This window comes from Caenorhabditis elegans, chromosome I (genome assembly GCF_000002985.6).
Source record: "Caenorhabditis elegans chromosome I".
Taxonomy (NCBI): Eukaryota; Metazoa; Nematoda; class Chromadorea; order Rhabditida; family Rhabditidae; genus Caenorhabditis; species Caenorhabditis elegans.
This window is the reverse complement of record NC_003279.8, coordinates 2,297,344-2,312,449: the sequence shown is the minus strand read 5'-3', so window position 1 is coordinate 2,312,449 and position 15,106 is coordinate 2,297,344. Positions and strand designations below refer to the sequence as shown.

Genomic DNA, 15,106 nt, shown 5'->3' with positions numbered 1-15,106 from the left:
TTTATGGACTAAAAATCGATAGAAAAAGGCGCAATACCACCGAAAATGTTGTGCTCAATGAGCCGAAAAAGGACGGGAAAGCGAGCAGATGGTCAGACACGCTCGGCGATTTCGAAATAAATACAAATTGACCGCTGTCTGTTGGGCGACACAGGTTCCCGCCAAAAAATCGACTGTTCAAATGATTTCGCAATACATACATAGAGAACGAACAAGAAGGATCAATGAAAAATTCTATGAATTTGAAATTAGGTACTGATGGAACGGCAGATGCACCCATGGGGGTACTGCATAAATAATAAAATTTTAAAACAAGACATAAATTTAAAAATTCAGATTTAAAAAAAACAAACAAAAAATAGCAAAATCTAGAAATTTAAAAAAATTCATCAAATATTAAAAATCTATTGCAATCTGGTCAGTTTGCAAATATACATTGGTCCAAAGTTAGAGGGTAGAAACGGCACGACGAGGGCTCCCAGTGGAGTGTCATGGAAACGATAGAGGCCTGATGACGTCATATGGGATACGAGTTGATGTAGGGATTCCTCGACGGTCACGATTCCAAAGTCATTGCGTACGACGGCTACAGCGTTCTCGACGACTGCCTGAAGAAATTTGAATTAGCATTTTTGAGCTGTTATTTCGACAAAAAACCCCGGTCTCGACACGCCAGAAGTACTGTAGCCGCGAAAGTACGCAATCACCGGATCCTACGAAAAAATGCATGCAGAATTTCGGGATTTTTTTTGAGGGAAAATGTTGGGATCGGGCGAGAGTTGAAGCCAGAATCAAATTTTTAAACGGAAATCGTCAAAATTTGAAATTTTGATTTGATTTTCTCAACTGTTTAGTGAAAATTCGAGATTTATAGTGTTAAAAGAAACGATTTCTTCACATTTTAAACTTTTGTGAAACTATCAGAGCAAAATTTGAGCATTTCGGGGTACTGTAGCGGTGAAAATACGCAAACACGGCAGGGAGCGCAAAAAAAAATGCAGAATGCGATTTTTTTTAAACTAAAATTGGAAAATAGCCGAATATTGTTTTGAAAAATTGAGTTTTTCACGTTTTTTGTAAAATTTTCATCGATTTTTCATCAATTTTCGAATTTTTTACAAATCGAGAAAAAACTATATTTGTCATCATTTTTCAAGGAGTTTTTCAAAAATCGATGCAACAAAAAATTTGGAACTACAGTACTCCTTAAAGGCGCATATATTTTCCTATTTAACAAAAAAATTTGTCGTGCCAAGACCAGGTTCGAGCGAAAACCTCGTTTTGGCTTGGTGAGAGTGTGCACGTCGAGTAGACAACCGAGCCACCAACTTTTACAGATCGCAGTGCATTTCTGAAAGGAAAAATAATTTGAGGGAAAGCCGAGGATCCTTACACAAGAATCTTGGTCTGAAGAACCGGAAGATCAAGCCTCTGCTGAGTGGATCCTGTGCTGAAAAGGTTTCCGTCGTCGGTGCTGACTGATAGACGATCCGTCGAGCACGGAACATCGACGAGCACTTTATCGTAGGCCTCGAATTCATCCCAAGTTTTGACGTCGGACGCGTCCTTGCGTTTTAGGACGAATTTGTCGATTGTCTGCAGGAAAATTTTTGGAGTTTTAGCTAATTTTGGAGGGATTTATATTTAAAAAAAAGAATTTTCGACATTTTTTAATCGAAAAAAAAAACTCTAATTTCAAAAAATTGTTTTATTTTCTGATTTTCCTCAAAAGAGCAGAAAAAAGTTGAAATAATTCGTATTTAATTCAATTTTCTCACTGAAAACCCAATTTTTGAGGTGTTTAAATTGGAAAAATTCGAAATTTAAATCTTGAGAAAAATTCACATTTCTGAATGAATTTTCAGGTGTTTTTAACGAAAATCGTCATTTTTTCAAGTAAATTCTAGAAAATCGAGTGAAAATTTCAAATGTTGGTTTTTTTAAAGAAGATTTCAAACTATGGAAAAAAGTTAAGTGAAATTTCGAGAAAATTCTAGTAATTTAAGCAAATATTCGAAAATTTTGGAAATTTTTGAGCCATTTTTTGGTGAATTTTCGGATTTTAAATTTTAAAAAAATTCCGAATTTTAAAGAATTTTTTTGCGAAAAAAATCGGCAATTTCTCCAAATTTGTCAAAAAATCAATTTTTTTTTCAGAAAAATTTGACTTTTTTGTTTTTTTTACAAAAACTGATATTGCACCTCGCTATCCTCTGGCACATATGTCATAAGCGCACGCTTCAGCTGCCCAAGCCTGGCCAATTTGAAATCATTACAAACGATTTTCGAAGGCAAATTCGACAGAGCCGCTAGAAGACTTTTTCCACCGGGAGCCGCACACATATCCAACAGGGAATCGTCTTTTTGAAGGCCCAAAGCCAAAACTGGGAGCAGTGAGCCACCGTCTAGAAGCCAGTAACTCGGAACTCCGACTTCATCTTTCATCGGAGCCGGGAAGTCTAGAAGGACAGCTCTATCGAATGAGCGGACGTGGAGGGCCTGTGGATAATAGAAAAAGTGATCTCTTTTCGGGATTCGAACGCCTTCTCCTTCAAATCCGGTGATTTCTACATTTTTATTTTGATTAGATTGTCCTAATCCCATCTGCAGACTTCCAGACGAGAGCTCTCCAGCGCTCGCCCGGAACTCGCCGAGCCCTGCAGCAGATCGAAAAATCGCTTCATCCGGCTCAGAATCTTCAGTATTGGTCGAAGTTGAGGGATTCTGAAATTATAATTCGATTTTTAAGCAGCAAGATCAGTAGGAAACTTACTGAAATCTCATGCTTAACCTTTTGAGTCTCCCGATTCGCTTTTTCCTCAACGCTTTTCCGTTTTGTCTCAATCGCTTGGTCCTCGGCTTTTCCACGAATTGAGGCAAGCAAATCCTTGGCGCCCATGTCAGAGAGAATTTCATCGTGAGCTTGCCAGTTTCTGTAAGGTTTTCGGTTAAAATTTTGAGAAACATTTGAAATAAAAGCATATTTTCCTTAAAAAATCAAAAAATCATCCTTGCGTAAATCGACACAAGTTTAAAGGTACATACACTTTGACAGCTGGGTCTCGCAGAGAATTTGGTATAAATTTGAATTTTTCGAGAAGTTCAACGGGAATTTCAAATTTCAGGACAAATTTTGAGCAATATTTAGCAAATAAAATCAAAATATTCTTAAAAATTGACATAAGAAAATCATAAATTAAAATTTTTGGCAATTTCCACGGGAATTTCAGATTTCCGAACCTGCTCATTGTATTCATAACTGCTAAATATCGATTCGGAGACAGAAGGCCCAGCCGAATACTTGGCCATTTCTTTCCAAAAAGTGGGCCATAATAAAAATCAAAATGATCCAGCGCCTGGGCTGATGGCGTTTTCAGTGGCTTCGTTTTTGCGATTTTTGTCTTGAACTTGACAGTTTTCCATCTAATTTGAGTGAAATAGAACGATTGTGAGGATTGTCGCAGACAGCTCATTCTGAATTAAATTTACTTATTCAAGTAATTTTAGAAAAAAAAAGGGAAAATTGGTAAAACTGATGAAATAAAAGGTTTTAGGACCAAATTAAAAACAAAATAAATTGGGATTTCTACCGGTTAATCACAGATTTATATTCAAAAATATGTAGTTCAATAATAGTTAAACATAAGAAATATATAATAATACTCAATTACAAGCTCCATTGCGCCTTGTAAGTTCGAATTTTGCCATCACGACAACATGTATAAATATTCTTCTGATAAATCGCCATATCGTACACCGGCTCACAATCGGCACCGGTTAGCTCGTACTCGGCGGAGATGATGCTTGACGAGGTGGGAAGGGAAAGGATCGGAAAGGCGAGAACATTTCCGGTGGCTGAAAATTAATTTATTTTTTAAATATAAAGTTTGAAGCTCATATTTTCTCACTGAATGATGCAATTAGTCGATTGCAATAGTATTTGAGGCAGGTGACGCTTCCTTTTTTGGTGACAATTTCCCCGATTAACCGGCGATCCGACACGTTATAGGCCGCCACGTGGCCATCCTCAAACCCGACGAACACCGCTTTTCCACCTTCATCTCCGGAAAAACAGAGAGCCGTAGGAACGGAAGGAAGCTGAATATCACGCCGAATCTTGTCGCCGTGCAGATCAATCGCTGATAGGAAATTGTTTTCGCAGATGACAGCGAATCTCGAGTCATCCACTGACATTGCCATGTCAATGCATTTTCCCTTCTCGAAGCTCCATGTTTCGGTTGGCGCAGCATTTTTGCAGCTCCAAAATCGTACTGTTCCGTCGTTGGAGCACGAGAGGAACTCTCGTCCAACTCCGATGATCCCGAAGCCTGTTACTGCCTTTGTGTGCCCGACGAACGTCTTCTGAGCCGGCACTTTATCCACTGCCCATACTCTGATCGCCATATCCATTCCACCGCCAATAACGACGAGACCCGACGGGAAATACATGCAGCGGTAGATGTCCATAGTGTGGCCGGTGAGTTCTGTCTGAAAATTATTAAATTTTCAGGTGAAAATCATCAAAATTTTGCGCTAAAATATTGTTTTTAAAGACCCACTAGAGTCTCGGCAGTTCTCGAATTCGCAATGATCAGCTTTCCGCTCGAATCAGCTGCAACAAAAGTGCTTCCGGTACATGAAACGTCGAACGAGCGCGGCGCTGATTGTAGCCCTCGGAGGTTCTGCTCACTGGTAGGACCGACGAAAATTGTGGTTCTCCCTTGGAAAGTGACATGTAGATTTTTATGCTCATCGAGAGAAACATCAGTGAAGTCGGAAGATTTAATTGAGCCTTCCTCTGGCATCACAGCGAATCCGTACTCATCAACAAGCTTTGTGATCTGTACTTGGAAGAATTCGGTTTTCGTAGCCTCGAATTTCTTGATTCCGAGGTAGAACTGCGAGACTGGTTCTCTGAAAAAAAAATAAATTTCCATGGAAATGTATATTAATTTACCTCAAATTGAGGTGCCAATCATGTTGAATTGAAAGCGTTTCGTCAATGTTTTTCGATGGATTTTGGGCTGTTTCAGCTTCCATTTTTATCTGGAATAATCAGTTTTAGGAGGGAAAGAATACATAAAAGCGATTTTTCTCTCTGAAAACTATTAAGAATGATAAAAGAAAATATCTACCGTAGTTTGCAAAGTCGTGCCGATGCCTTTACTACCGTTTATGGCCATGCGGCTTTGATGGTAGGTTTTCGTGGTGAGATATTTAGGATTTCGCAAAGCGGGTTTTTTTGTTTTTTAGGCGAATTTCTGGGAATTTCTTAAAGTTTTATCGTGTTTTTGAGACTACTTTCGTAATTTTTGGATGAAAAATTAAAATCTATCACTTAAAAACTCAACAATTCCCGTTATAACACTCCAATCTCGTTTAAAAACCTGTTTTTTCCTTTAAAATCTTACTTTTCTCCAACTTTGTCCAGCAGTTTCTGAATAATTTGTATAGCCGAAACATCTATTTAAACATCTTTGTTTTTGTCGAATGAGGCGCTTGGCAACCCTGCTCTATTGTACACCCTACTATGTTTGCGCACGCGCGGGAATCGTTTCCATTCGAATTGTCAGCCCTCCCATTGTTTTCCCGCTCGTTTTTCGACTTTTGTTCATCTTTTCGAAAATTTTACAGAGTTTAAATCAGTTTTTTTTTCCAGAAAGATGCCACCAAAAAAGCGCGCAGTCTCGCGAAAGCCAGCCGAGCCCACCATCAAACTGTTTTCGAGTATCCCGAAAATTTCGTCGGTTTGTGTTTATGAATAATTTCTTTTGATATAAAATATTTCTTTCAGATATTCGATGAAGTAAGCGAGGCTCATGACGACGCGGCTGCAAAAGTTTTCGCAGATCTGTACAAGAGGATGTCCTCGATCACAGAAGAACTGGCCACGCCTCAATTCTCGGCGGAACAGCTATTAAATGCCGTCCTAAAACCCGGACGCATTGATGCTGAGTTTGTTGAGTTGATTTCAAGACAGGTAAGAAAATCTCAAATTTACTTTATTCCGTCAATGCTTATTTTTTTCAGAAAGCGAAACCCGCTCAACCGTCCAGTTCAAGTCACCGCGGAGATGATGATATGGAAACCGACGAAGTCGAGACAGATCAAGCAGGACCCATCACTCCACGAGCCGGCTCAGTAGCGACTGATGGTGATTTCGAAGAGGACATATTGCCAGTCACGTTGAAGCGCATGCAGCAAATGAGCATATCCAAAAAGAAGACCGAAGGAAGCATCTCACGAAATGCAGCGTACAGTGGCACTCCTCGCAGAAATCCACCGCGTGAGGCTCACAATCAAGCTACTCCGCGCAACATTTTCTCGTCAACACCTGGACGTATGGCAGGAACTCCCGGCCGTGCAGCTGTGGTTCCAAGGACGCCCCATCGTGTGATTCCGTTCAATGATGCAGAAAAAGATCCGAATGCAAGGATGAAGCATGCTGATGAGCTCCGGATGAAAGAGCTCGAGAAGAAAAGGGAGAAAGCACGGAAGGACGAGGAGAAGCGGAATGCTGTCATGGAGCGCAGAAAAGAGCAGGAAAGAGTTCGTCAGGAAAAGCTCGACCAGTTGAAGCAAAAGGAAGAGCGTAATGCTAATTTGGCGAAACTTCACAACAGTGCAAAGTCGCCAACAAGAGCTCGTTTGATGCAAGACCATGCTCCAAACAAGGCTGCAAGTAGAAAAATCTTCCCAACGGCGGAAAGCACATCCACTCCTGGTCGAGGCCCTGCTAAGAAGGGAAAAGTTGAGATTCTAATTGGCTCAGATGGACAGAAGACTGCTCCTGTGGCTCAGCCGACCGTTGAACTATCGGTGAGTATTTACTTGATTGTATTTTCCTAATAATAATTTAACTCATTTCAGCCTTCCCGAGAATTGCAACGAAACGGTAGCCGGCAAGTCAAAATGGAGCCGATGAGCTGTGATGATTCAACTCCACCGGCGCGTCAACATAAACCAAAGGCGAAAGCGACGAAACGATCGGCCCACGCAGCTTCGTCTTCTACATCAAATGTTGAAGCTGCTGCCGCACTTGCCGCTCTTCAGGAACAGCAACGTATTCAGCTGGAACAGGAGCAGTATCTGCTACAGTTAGCAGAAGATGAACGACGAAAGCGGGAGCAGAAGGAAATGAAAGAGAAAGCGGAGAAGGAGCGTCAACTCAGAGCTCGAGAAGAGCAGGAGCATTTTCTGGCCGTTCAGAGAGAAGAGCAAGCTCAGCTGGAGAAGCAAAGAGAGCGAGAAGAGGCAGAGCTCCAGGCAACACTCGCAAGATGCGCGGAGAAACAAGCTCGTCAGGAAGCTCTTCGAAAAACGCCACCACCTGCAGCCTACGAAATGACTCCGCCACGTACCTATCAAAACAACTCAAAGAATGACTATGGTTTGAACGATCTTAACAGTGATGACGAGACAGATCAAGAAGATGATCCACGCAAAGATGTCCCGGCTTGGGCCGAATTCGCAGTTGTCCGTGAGAATGTCAGAAGACATGCCATTAATCCACCATTCGACGTGGCTCAATTCTTCGGATCGATTGGAAAGGTAATTGTTTTTTTTTTCTTGCAGCTCCTTCAGTAAAAATTTAAAAATTTTCAGCCAAATCTAAAGGAAATCTTTAGTGATGCTGTCAAAGTCAAGAAGCGCGGATCGTCAGCAGTGTGGAAAAAGAGTCCATCAACGTTAAACACGTCGTCTCGCACAATTCTTCAAGACATTTCGGAATGATGTTGTACCGAAGCAGCTTACATCGCCAGGAGTCGCTCCAGCATGCGACATAATCTTTTTTCAAAAATTGTAAAATGTTTTTATATTTCGTATTGAGTTATTTTTTATTTTCAATGTTTCCCCCTTTTTAACGGAGAATACAAAAACTCCATCGGCCCTAACTTTACATTAAATTTTTTTTTCGCTGTAAATAATAATTCTTCAGCCGATTTTTATTTTATTGTTCACTCATTGATTAACGTGTTCTGAATTCACGAGTTTATTTATTTATTTATTTTTCTATCAGTTAGAATTCAAATTATCATTTATTTCTTTCTTATAGGATGAGCAAAAGTCAAACCATTCAGGAATTCGATGAGAATTTCTTCAGCAGCTTTGCTGTACCGAAAGTCAAGGACTATTCGAGATTATCGAGCTCGCCGAGCAGAGACCAGCCGTGTGAGACGTCATACTTCGAAAATCACTTTCGTAAGACTATTCAAATATTATTTTTCATAATAAAGTTTTAATTTCCAGCAAGCCTGGAATGCGACACGCCGGTCAAAATGCAACTTCCCAAGACGAAGCGGGAATCCGATGATGATCTCCCATCTCCAACTATCGATAATCTTCTTTCGTCTTCATCGGAATCCACTGTAATCAACGCAAGTCAAAATGACAACACAGAAGAGAAGCAGCAGCAACCAATCAGAGAACCACTCAAAATCGTGCCAAACGAGGACGCATCAGCTTCAGGAAGCGGTGGAGAAAATCAGCTAATCGAGGGACTTGAGAAATTGTCAATGTTTGCACCAAAAGCTCCAGAGGAACGTCTTTCGCAGCGTCGCCGTTCAGAGCAGAGAAAGAAAGAAGAGGAAGATAAGAGGACATCCGTCATTGCTCCAGCGTCCGGAACTCGTTCTCGCTCGATCAGCACGAAACGTTCAATGTCGCGTGAGCCAGCTGCAGCAGCTCCACGAGCACCATCTGTGCCACGTCCACCTCACAATTCTGTCACTCGCACCATCTCCGCGCCAATTGCAAATACCGGACCAGGTGTCATTACTCGTGCGATGGCTGCTCGTGTCGCTGAAAATGTCACCAAAACAAGTGTTCGTCGAAGTGTTATGCCTCTCAAAGTGGCTCAGAAAACGCCGGTTGCCGCAGTAAAATCGGATGCTGCTACTGCAGGAGGTGACAGATCCCGTGACCGTACACGCCGTACCAATACAACGGCTTCTCGTCGAAGTGTTTTCCCCAATAAGCCTGCTGCTGCTGCAGCAAACACCACTCCAATTGCTCCACCGCGGCGTTCGGCATCGGCGAACAAGGCAACAGCGCCGACGTCGGTGAGCAAATTGACGCCGAAGATTCGTCCGATTGCAACAGCCAATCGCTCATCGATTCTTCGAATGAATGTTGTGAAGCCAACTGTTCCGGCTCCGGCTCCTGCTGATGCTCAACAGAATAAAGCGGCTTCACGTCCTGCTGTTCCAGCTGGTGGAGCAGCTCGTAACCGGCAGCCGCTTCGAGTCAACCCGGGAACTCCGAGCACAACGATCAAGAAACCACCAGTGGTAATTTAAAAAATTTGCCTAATTGTTTAATAAATCGAATTTCCAGGCTTCATCCGTACAACGCCAGCCGCCGACTCGAGCTCGGTCAGTGGACCGTTCTGGCCAACCTCCAATTTCGGCTTCCACTCCAGGGGTACATTTGTGCAACGTTTTTTTTTCTATATATATATTTTTTGAATTTACAGAAAGCCTCCCGTGCTGACCTTTTCAACAGACTTGCCACACCAAAGGTTACTGCTACGCCAACGAGGACTTCACACGAGGGCCCAGCGTCGAGTATCCGAAAATCTGCTGTGCGCCCTGTGCCATCATATGTGTACAGCTCCTACAAAGGGTATGAGAAGAAACGATGGATTTATTGAACTCAAAATTCTTCAAAAAAGGAAAAATTGATTATTTAAACAGAAAAAATTGTAATAACAAATTGAGAACAATTTAGGCGGGCATGAAAGACAAAAACAATTTGCAATGTACAGTAAAGTGTGCAATTTAGAAACAAAAACGAACAAGAAATTAATCAAAATTGTTATTCTTCGTCGACCATCTCCCATTCAGCCTTCTCTTCCGATTCCGTTGATGCTTTCGGCTCCTCGTCGAGTTCTTCAACTCCCAAATTATCCACCAACTTCTTATGAGCATCATTCAACTGAACAATCTCTGCATCGTGAATTCTCTTCGTTTCGATTGCAAGTTCTGTGTGCTCGCGAATGGTTTCCTGGAGTTTGTCAATTGTGGTACGATCCGAGATTCCTTGAGATGTCAGAACGCGACAATGATTGCCAAGAACATTGTATTGCTGTTTCATTGATACCATTGCAGCTTGGAATTCGTTAATCTCGGCATTTTTCTCATCTGTTTCCTTCTTAAACTGGGCTTGAGTAACCTCATTGATCTTTTTTAGCTGCTCGATTTCAATAGTGGCGTAATGGAGACGTTGTTGGATTCCGGATTTCGCATCTTCCAAGAGTGCTACTTCAAGTTTGTGATGTTCAGTCAAATTTCCAATTTCTTTCTGAGCATTAGCTCGAGACACTCTGAGTGCAATACATTCTTCAGAAACGAGAGTCATTTTGCTTTCTAAAGCCAAATGTGCGGTTCTGAGATCATCTTCGGAGCTCAAAAGCAAACTGCACTGGTCTCTCAAGCTTTGATGAGCAGCATTGGATTGCTCTAGTTCGTTTCGTACCGTCAAAATCTCATTGGCGTGCTTCTTCTTCCCAGATTCCAGAGCCATTTGTCCTTTGATCAACTCCTGATTAATTGCCAACATATGATTGTACTTCATATTATCAATTTGCTTGGCGTACTGTTGATGCACAGCAACCATTTTTGCATCCATCTCACTCTGCATCTGGCCTTTTTCGATGTCCCGCTCCTGAATTGTTGTGCTCAATTGTTCGCGGAGACATTCACATGTGCGATTGACATCTTCTTTCTCCTCCTTCAAAATTTTGAAGTCCTCCTTCAGATCGTAATTCTCCATTCTGAGCTCCATCAGTTCGGTTTCAGACTCACGGAGCAACTCAATCGTGTCACTGTGCTCGCTGGAAAACGCAGCAGCTTTATCACTGCCAAGTTTGAGTTGTTCTTCAAGATGAGCAATGACTGCTTCATCCTGTTCGTGTTCGTCCTTTCTGAACTGTAAGCATTCACCGAGTCTTGCAATTTCATCTTCCAACTTATCGCGAAGATCTTTGTTGAAACTGGTCACCGCTTCTGTAACTTCAGCTTTTTCCTTCATTGCCAAACGAGTAGAGCCAAGTTCCAGGCGAACATCGGACAACTCGTTGAGCAAAGCTCTAATTCGGTCAGTCAATTGCAATCGTTCAGAGTCAAAGTAGTCATTTTGACTCTTCAACTTTGTAATTTCAACTTCAAATTCATTCTGCTTGACCTTCCAGTTTTCCTTCATTTGATGGATCTGCTTCAAGGTGTCTTCTCTTCCATACATCAGATCATTCAATGCAGATGTGAACTCCTTTGTCTGCAATTCCAGTTGAAGCGAAATCTCGTCTTTCCGCTCAACAATATCTTTCATGGCAATATCTTTTTCACAAACTTCACGTTCCAGCGTCTCAATGCGGCTCTCGTGCTCTTCGTTTTCCGTTTGGGTTTTCTCGAGCTCCTCGTTACAGTTATCCAATGCAAACTGGGCACATTGCCGAATCGATTCCAACTCGTGACAATCTTTTTGAAGTTTTGTATTCTCATCTGAGATCCGCGTAAGAGCTTCTTGAAATTTTTTCGAGTCGCTCAACCAGATCTTTCTGAGCTCCTCTTTCATCTCTTTCAATTCCAAGTTTTCGGCCACAAGATCTCGGTTCAAAATTTTGAGATTGTTTTCTTCGGAGGTCGTTTCTTGAGCGGACGATGCTTTTTCTTCGGCTTCGTCAAGCATGATCTCCAATAATGTGGAGTAGGTCTTGGCTTCCACGTTTTCCTGAAAAATAATAGGTTTATAGCTTGAAAAATTGCAATTTACTAATTAATTAAGTTCCATTAATTCTATTATTAGTTATATTAAGTTAATTAATTTCATTAATTGAATTGATTTTCTCAATTCTCTAAATAGTGAATTGAATAAGTTGCTCACCTTTCTGAGAAGCACAACTTCGTCCTTCAACAACTGGTGTTCTTCTTTTTCCTCAGCCAGCATTTTGTCCAAGTTTTGAAGTGAGTCTTCAGCCAATTCGATCTAAAATATAAACACTTGTTCATGGCACATTCAACTATTTTCAAAACTCCAGAATTCATTGAAAACACGTGGTGTCAGAGTGTCTCATTTCGGCTTGATCTACATAAATCTACAAAAAAATGCGGGAGAAGAGACACAGAGTTCTCAACTGATTTCGCATGGTTAAGAACATATTTTTGTGCAAAAAATTCCCGCGTTTTTTGTAGATCAAACCGTGATGAGACAGACTCTGGCACCACGTGTGAAAATGGATTTTTTGTGTCTCAACAGAATCTAGAACAGCTCAAATACTTACCGGCTCTTGATCCTCTGCTGACGATGAAAAAACTGTGACAGTTCTGTTGGCACTCATTCTTTTGAAAGCTGTTGAAATTGAGATCTGCAAAAAATATCGATTATTGAGAGATGTGTTACACACACAAAAATTAATAGTGAGACGAATGACAAGGTCACCATAAAAAATATTCGAAGAAGGAGAAAGAAAGCTTGCGAGGCTGTGAGAGGAAAACGGCGATCAGGTAGAATATATAATTCAGTTGTTAGGCATTGTGTGGTAGTAGCTAATGACTGAGAATTGAATGAAGAACCCGAGAAGAGAGGAATGAATAATATGAAAGAGAGTGAAAAAGAGAGAGAGAGAGAGAGACGAGAGATATGGGTGGTCTCGGGGAGTGAAAGAGGGAGAAATGGCAACGGTTTGGATAGCTCGACGAGAGCAAAAGAGACAGCCTCTGCATAATGCTCTGCGCTCTCTTGCTCTCTGCATATTGGCAGCGTCTAGCCACCGAGAGATGGGCCACGGTAAAAAGCGAGAGAGAGAGAATGGTCCGACTGATGTAATGTACAGGCCAAGGTTACAATGTGGATAGTTGTGGAGGACTGCGCGTTTGGTTAGATGCGCCACTAGGGCGGGGCTGCTCTGTGTTTGCTCTCTGGAAATAGCGTTGTGTGAGCAGAAGAGGGAGATTTGGGAAAGTCGGGGTCACGTTAAGGGTCAGAAGATGATGTTAAGATTGGGGAAGGGGTGAACAGGTGAAGTGGAAATAGTATTGAATGACTTTTTGGTGGTCTTTGATGTCGAGAAAACAATGGATATATATGACAATCTGGAAGATTTAGAGCATTACATTACAGAAATTCAAATTTTAAAGGTGGTGTAGTCGAATTTTTTTATTGTCTTATTAGACTCGATATTCTCTCAAAACACCGAGTTTCACAATGAAACTTCTTGAAAACTTTTCAGAAAAAAGTTATGACGGCTCTAAAAATGGCCTAAAATTAGTTAAAATCGGAAATTTGACCGACTTGTCAATGTCGCAGTGGCTGGAAATAATTTTTTTTGATATTACCGCCAAATTTTGAGTATACAAGTCGATTACCTCGCGTTTTAAACGAGTATTTAAAAATCGATGGACGGCGAGTTTTGGTTAAAAAAATTAAAAATCAAAGATTTTTTAATACCTTAATCAAGTTTAAAACGTAAGATAATTAACTTGTATACTCAAAATTTGGCGGTGATTTCAAAAAAAAATTGTTTCCAGCTGCTGCGACATTGATAAGTTGGTCAAATTTCCGATTTTAACTAATTTTAGGCCATTTTTTGAGCCGTCATAACTTTTTTCTGAAAAGTTTTCAAGAAGTTTCATTATGAAATTCGGTGTTTTCAGACAATTATGAGCCTGATAAAGCAATAAAAAAAATTCGACTACACCACCCTTAAAAGTGGGAAGTTAGGAAAAGTTATAGGATTTCGAGCTAATAAGGAATGTAATCAGTAGTTTTGTAGGGCAAAATTAGGTGCCTACAAGGCAGGCATAATATGCCTCGAAGATGCCTATCGATAGGCGATGAAACATTTATCTGACTACATGAAAACCTAGAATTGTAAAATTATTTTTGTTGTCTTAAAATGATAAAAATATAGTCTAAAATGACTGGCTGGAGTAGATAAGATTCTTCGATTTTTTTCATAGAAAGTTTTTTAAAAATCTATAGAGATGTAATGATAAAATTCAATTTTTCATCAAGTTTTGTTACTAATGACGGAAGAAAAATATCAGAAAACAACATCTTTTCTAAAAAAAAATGGCTAAAACTTGAGCCATTTTTGCAAAAAATGCTATTTTTCTGAAAATCGAAAACGAAAACACAATTCCGACAAATTTCCGGTTCGCCGATTTCCCGAAAATTTTCGTTTTCGGCAAGTTGTCGATATGACGGCAATGTGCCGATTTTCCAGAAATTTTCATTCCGGCAATTTTTCGATTGGCATTCGATTGGCACCTAGTAGGCATTTTGTGCCTACATGAAAACCTAGAGTTGTGAAAAGATTTTTTCGACAAACCGGCAAATTGCCTAATTTGACGACAAACCAATTGCCACCCACCCCTGATCTGGTACAAAAAATAATTTCGAATAAAAAGCATACATTTTTGAACTTTTAAGATTGGCAATGCTAATTGTAAAAAATTTGGAAAAAAAATACCAAAATATTCTAAACAATTCTTTTTTCAAATTTACTAATTACTAATTAAAAATTTTCCAGAATGCCATCTGCCGGAGGTCTTCACGGAATTCGTGCTCCATCAAAGGATCGTTCGACTCAGAAGCCACCAGCAGCAGCTTCTACTCCACAATCGAAGCAGTAAACGAATGTACATATGATCGTTGTCGTATTCCAATGGGACCAGCTTCATCTTCACCGCGAAAATTAATTTTAAAAAAAATATTTATGATGATTCTCATTGATTTTTTTGTCTCATCCCACCCCCTTATACCGTATTTTTTCTCTTCTTCATATCCATAGTTTTTGTTGAGCTATCTTTTCCCGTTCACCTTTTCGCGCGCGCGCACTGATCTACTAGTGTTCATTATTTCTGACTAATTCTGTATAATAGACCGGCCCCCACACACACATGTTTACAAAAAAAACCGGAAGCCCACACACACACACACAGATTTATTCTTATTATTATTATACCTTTTCTTTATCATTCAATCCAGTGAAATTCACATCCTTATTGTTGTGTCTCCTCCACCCGCCCGCCCGCCCGCCCGCCCGCAATGAACATTTCTTGTAGATTTCCCTCTTTTTGTCTGAATTTTGCGAAAGGTTTCTTCT

General features: G+C 40.6%; 5 protein-coding genes across 10 annotated transcripts; 2 read left to right on the top strand and 3 right to left on the bottom strand.

Moving 5' to 3' along the window:
- Positions 1-320: 320 nt before the first annotated feature.
- On the bottom strand, positions 321-3,474 carry nsun-4 (5-cytosine rRNA methyltransferase nsun-4; the record flags this gene model as incomplete). Of its 3 annotated transcripts, NM_058557.4 has the most annotated exons (6): positions 321-608; positions 1,276-1,351; positions 1,394-1,596; positions 2,203-2,724; positions 2,774-2,933; positions 3,241-3,474. In NM_058557.4, the coding sequence occupies 6 exons, from the start codon at positions 3,471-3,473 to the stop codon at positions 405-407; spliced, it is 1,398 nt and encodes a 465-aa protein (NP_490958.1). The 3 variants fall into 3 exon arrangements, with proteins under 3 accessions (NP_490958.1, NP_001293364.1, NP_001293365.1); NM_001306435.3 differs by lacking the exon at positions 3,241-3,474 and having other exon boundaries at positions 405-608; positions 2,774-2,899; NM_001306436.3 differs by lacking the exons at positions 1,276-1,351; positions 1,394-1,596; positions 2,203-2,724; positions 2,774-2,933; positions 3,241-3,474 and having other exon boundaries at positions 405-521.
- On the bottom strand, positions 3,475-5,183 carry Y39G10AR.9 (WD_REPEATS_REGION domain-containing protein; the record flags this gene model as incomplete). Of its 2 annotated transcripts, NM_001262203.3 has the most annotated exons (5): positions 3,668-3,855; positions 3,909-4,488; positions 4,560-4,914; positions 4,958-5,046; positions 5,136-5,183. In NM_001262203.3, the coding sequence occupies 5 exons, from the start codon at positions 5,181-5,183 to the stop codon at positions 3,668-3,670; spliced, it is 1,260 nt and encodes a 419-aa protein (NP_001249132.1). The 2 variants fall into 2 exon arrangements, with proteins under 2 accessions (NP_001249133.1, NP_001249132.1); NM_001262204.2 differs by lacking the exon at positions 5,136-5,183 and having other exon boundaries at positions 3,475-3,855.
- A 476-nt stretch (positions 5,184-5,659) lies between these two features.
- On the top strand, positions 5,660-7,937 carry icp-1 (Inner centromere protein ARK-binding domain-containing protein; the record flags this gene model as incomplete). Of its 2 annotated transcripts, NM_058555.9 has the most annotated exons (5): positions 5,660-5,747; positions 5,795-5,980; positions 6,031-6,819; positions 6,871-7,551; positions 7,606-7,937. In NM_058555.9, the coding sequence occupies 5 exons, from the start codon at positions 5,664-5,666 to the stop codon at positions 7,732-7,734; spliced, it is 1,869 nt and encodes a 622-aa protein (NP_490956.1). The 2 variants fall into 2 exon arrangements, with proteins under 2 accessions (NP_490956.1, NP_001293363.1); NM_001306434.3 differs by lacking the exon at positions 5,660-5,747 and having other exon boundaries at positions 5,864-5,980; positions 7,606-7,734.
- A 115-nt stretch (positions 7,938-8,052) lies between these two features.
- Positions 8,053-15,058, top strand: tpxl-1 (TPX2 domain-containing protein). 2 transcript variants are annotated; one of them, NM_170821.7, is made up of 5 exons: positions 8,057-8,202; positions 8,251-9,290; positions 9,337-9,423; positions 9,476-9,624; positions 14,531-15,058. In NM_170821.7, the coding sequence occupies exons 1-5, from the start codon at positions 8,058-8,060 to the stop codon at positions 14,631-14,633; spliced, it is 1,524 nt and encodes a 507-aa protein (NP_740805.1). In that variant the 5' UTR covers position 8,057; the 3' UTR covers positions 14,634-15,058. The 2 variants fall into 2 exon arrangements, with proteins under 2 accessions (NP_740806.1, NP_740805.1); NM_170822.8 differs by lacking the exon at positions 14,531-15,058 and having other exon boundaries at positions 8,053-8,202; positions 9,476-9,714.
- Positions 9,632-12,364, bottom strand: epg-2 (Ectopic P granules protein 2). Its single transcript, NM_058554.8, has 3 exons — positions 12,281-12,364; positions 11,884-11,985; positions 9,632-11,730 (listed from the first exon to the last, which is right to left on the bottom strand). The coding sequence occupies exons 1-3, from the start codon at positions 12,335-12,337 to the stop codon at positions 9,817-9,819; spliced, it is 2,073 nt and encodes a 690-aa protein (NP_490955.1). The 5' UTR covers positions 12,338-12,364; the 3' UTR covers positions 9,632-9,816.
- Positions 15,059-15,106: the final 48 nt, after the last annotated feature.

Coding starts and splice junctions, on each gene's coding strand:
- tpxl-1 (NM_170821.7), top strand. CDS start 8,058: ATGAGCAAAAGTCAAACCATTCAGGAATTCGATGAGAATTTCTTCAGC. Junction 8,203..8,250: donor ATACTTCGAAAATCACTTTC/GTAAGACTATTC, acceptor TTTAATTTCCAG/CAAGCCTGGAATGCGACACG. Junction 9,424..9,475: donor TTTCGGCTTCCACTCCAGGG/GTACATTTGTGC, acceptor TTGAATTTACAG/AAAGCCTCCCGTGCTGACCT.
- epg-2 (NM_058554.8), bottom strand. CDS start 12,337: ATGAGTGCCAACAGAACTGTCACAGTTTTTTCATCGTCAGCAGAGGAT. Junction 11,986..12,280: donor CAGCAGAGGATCAAGAGCCG/GTAAGTATTTGA, acceptor TTTATATTTTAG/ATCGAATTGGCTGAAGACTC. Junction 11,731..11,883: donor AAGTTGTGCTTCTCAGAAAG/GTGAGCAACTTA, acceptor ATTATTTTTCAG/GAAAACGTGGAAGCCAAGAC.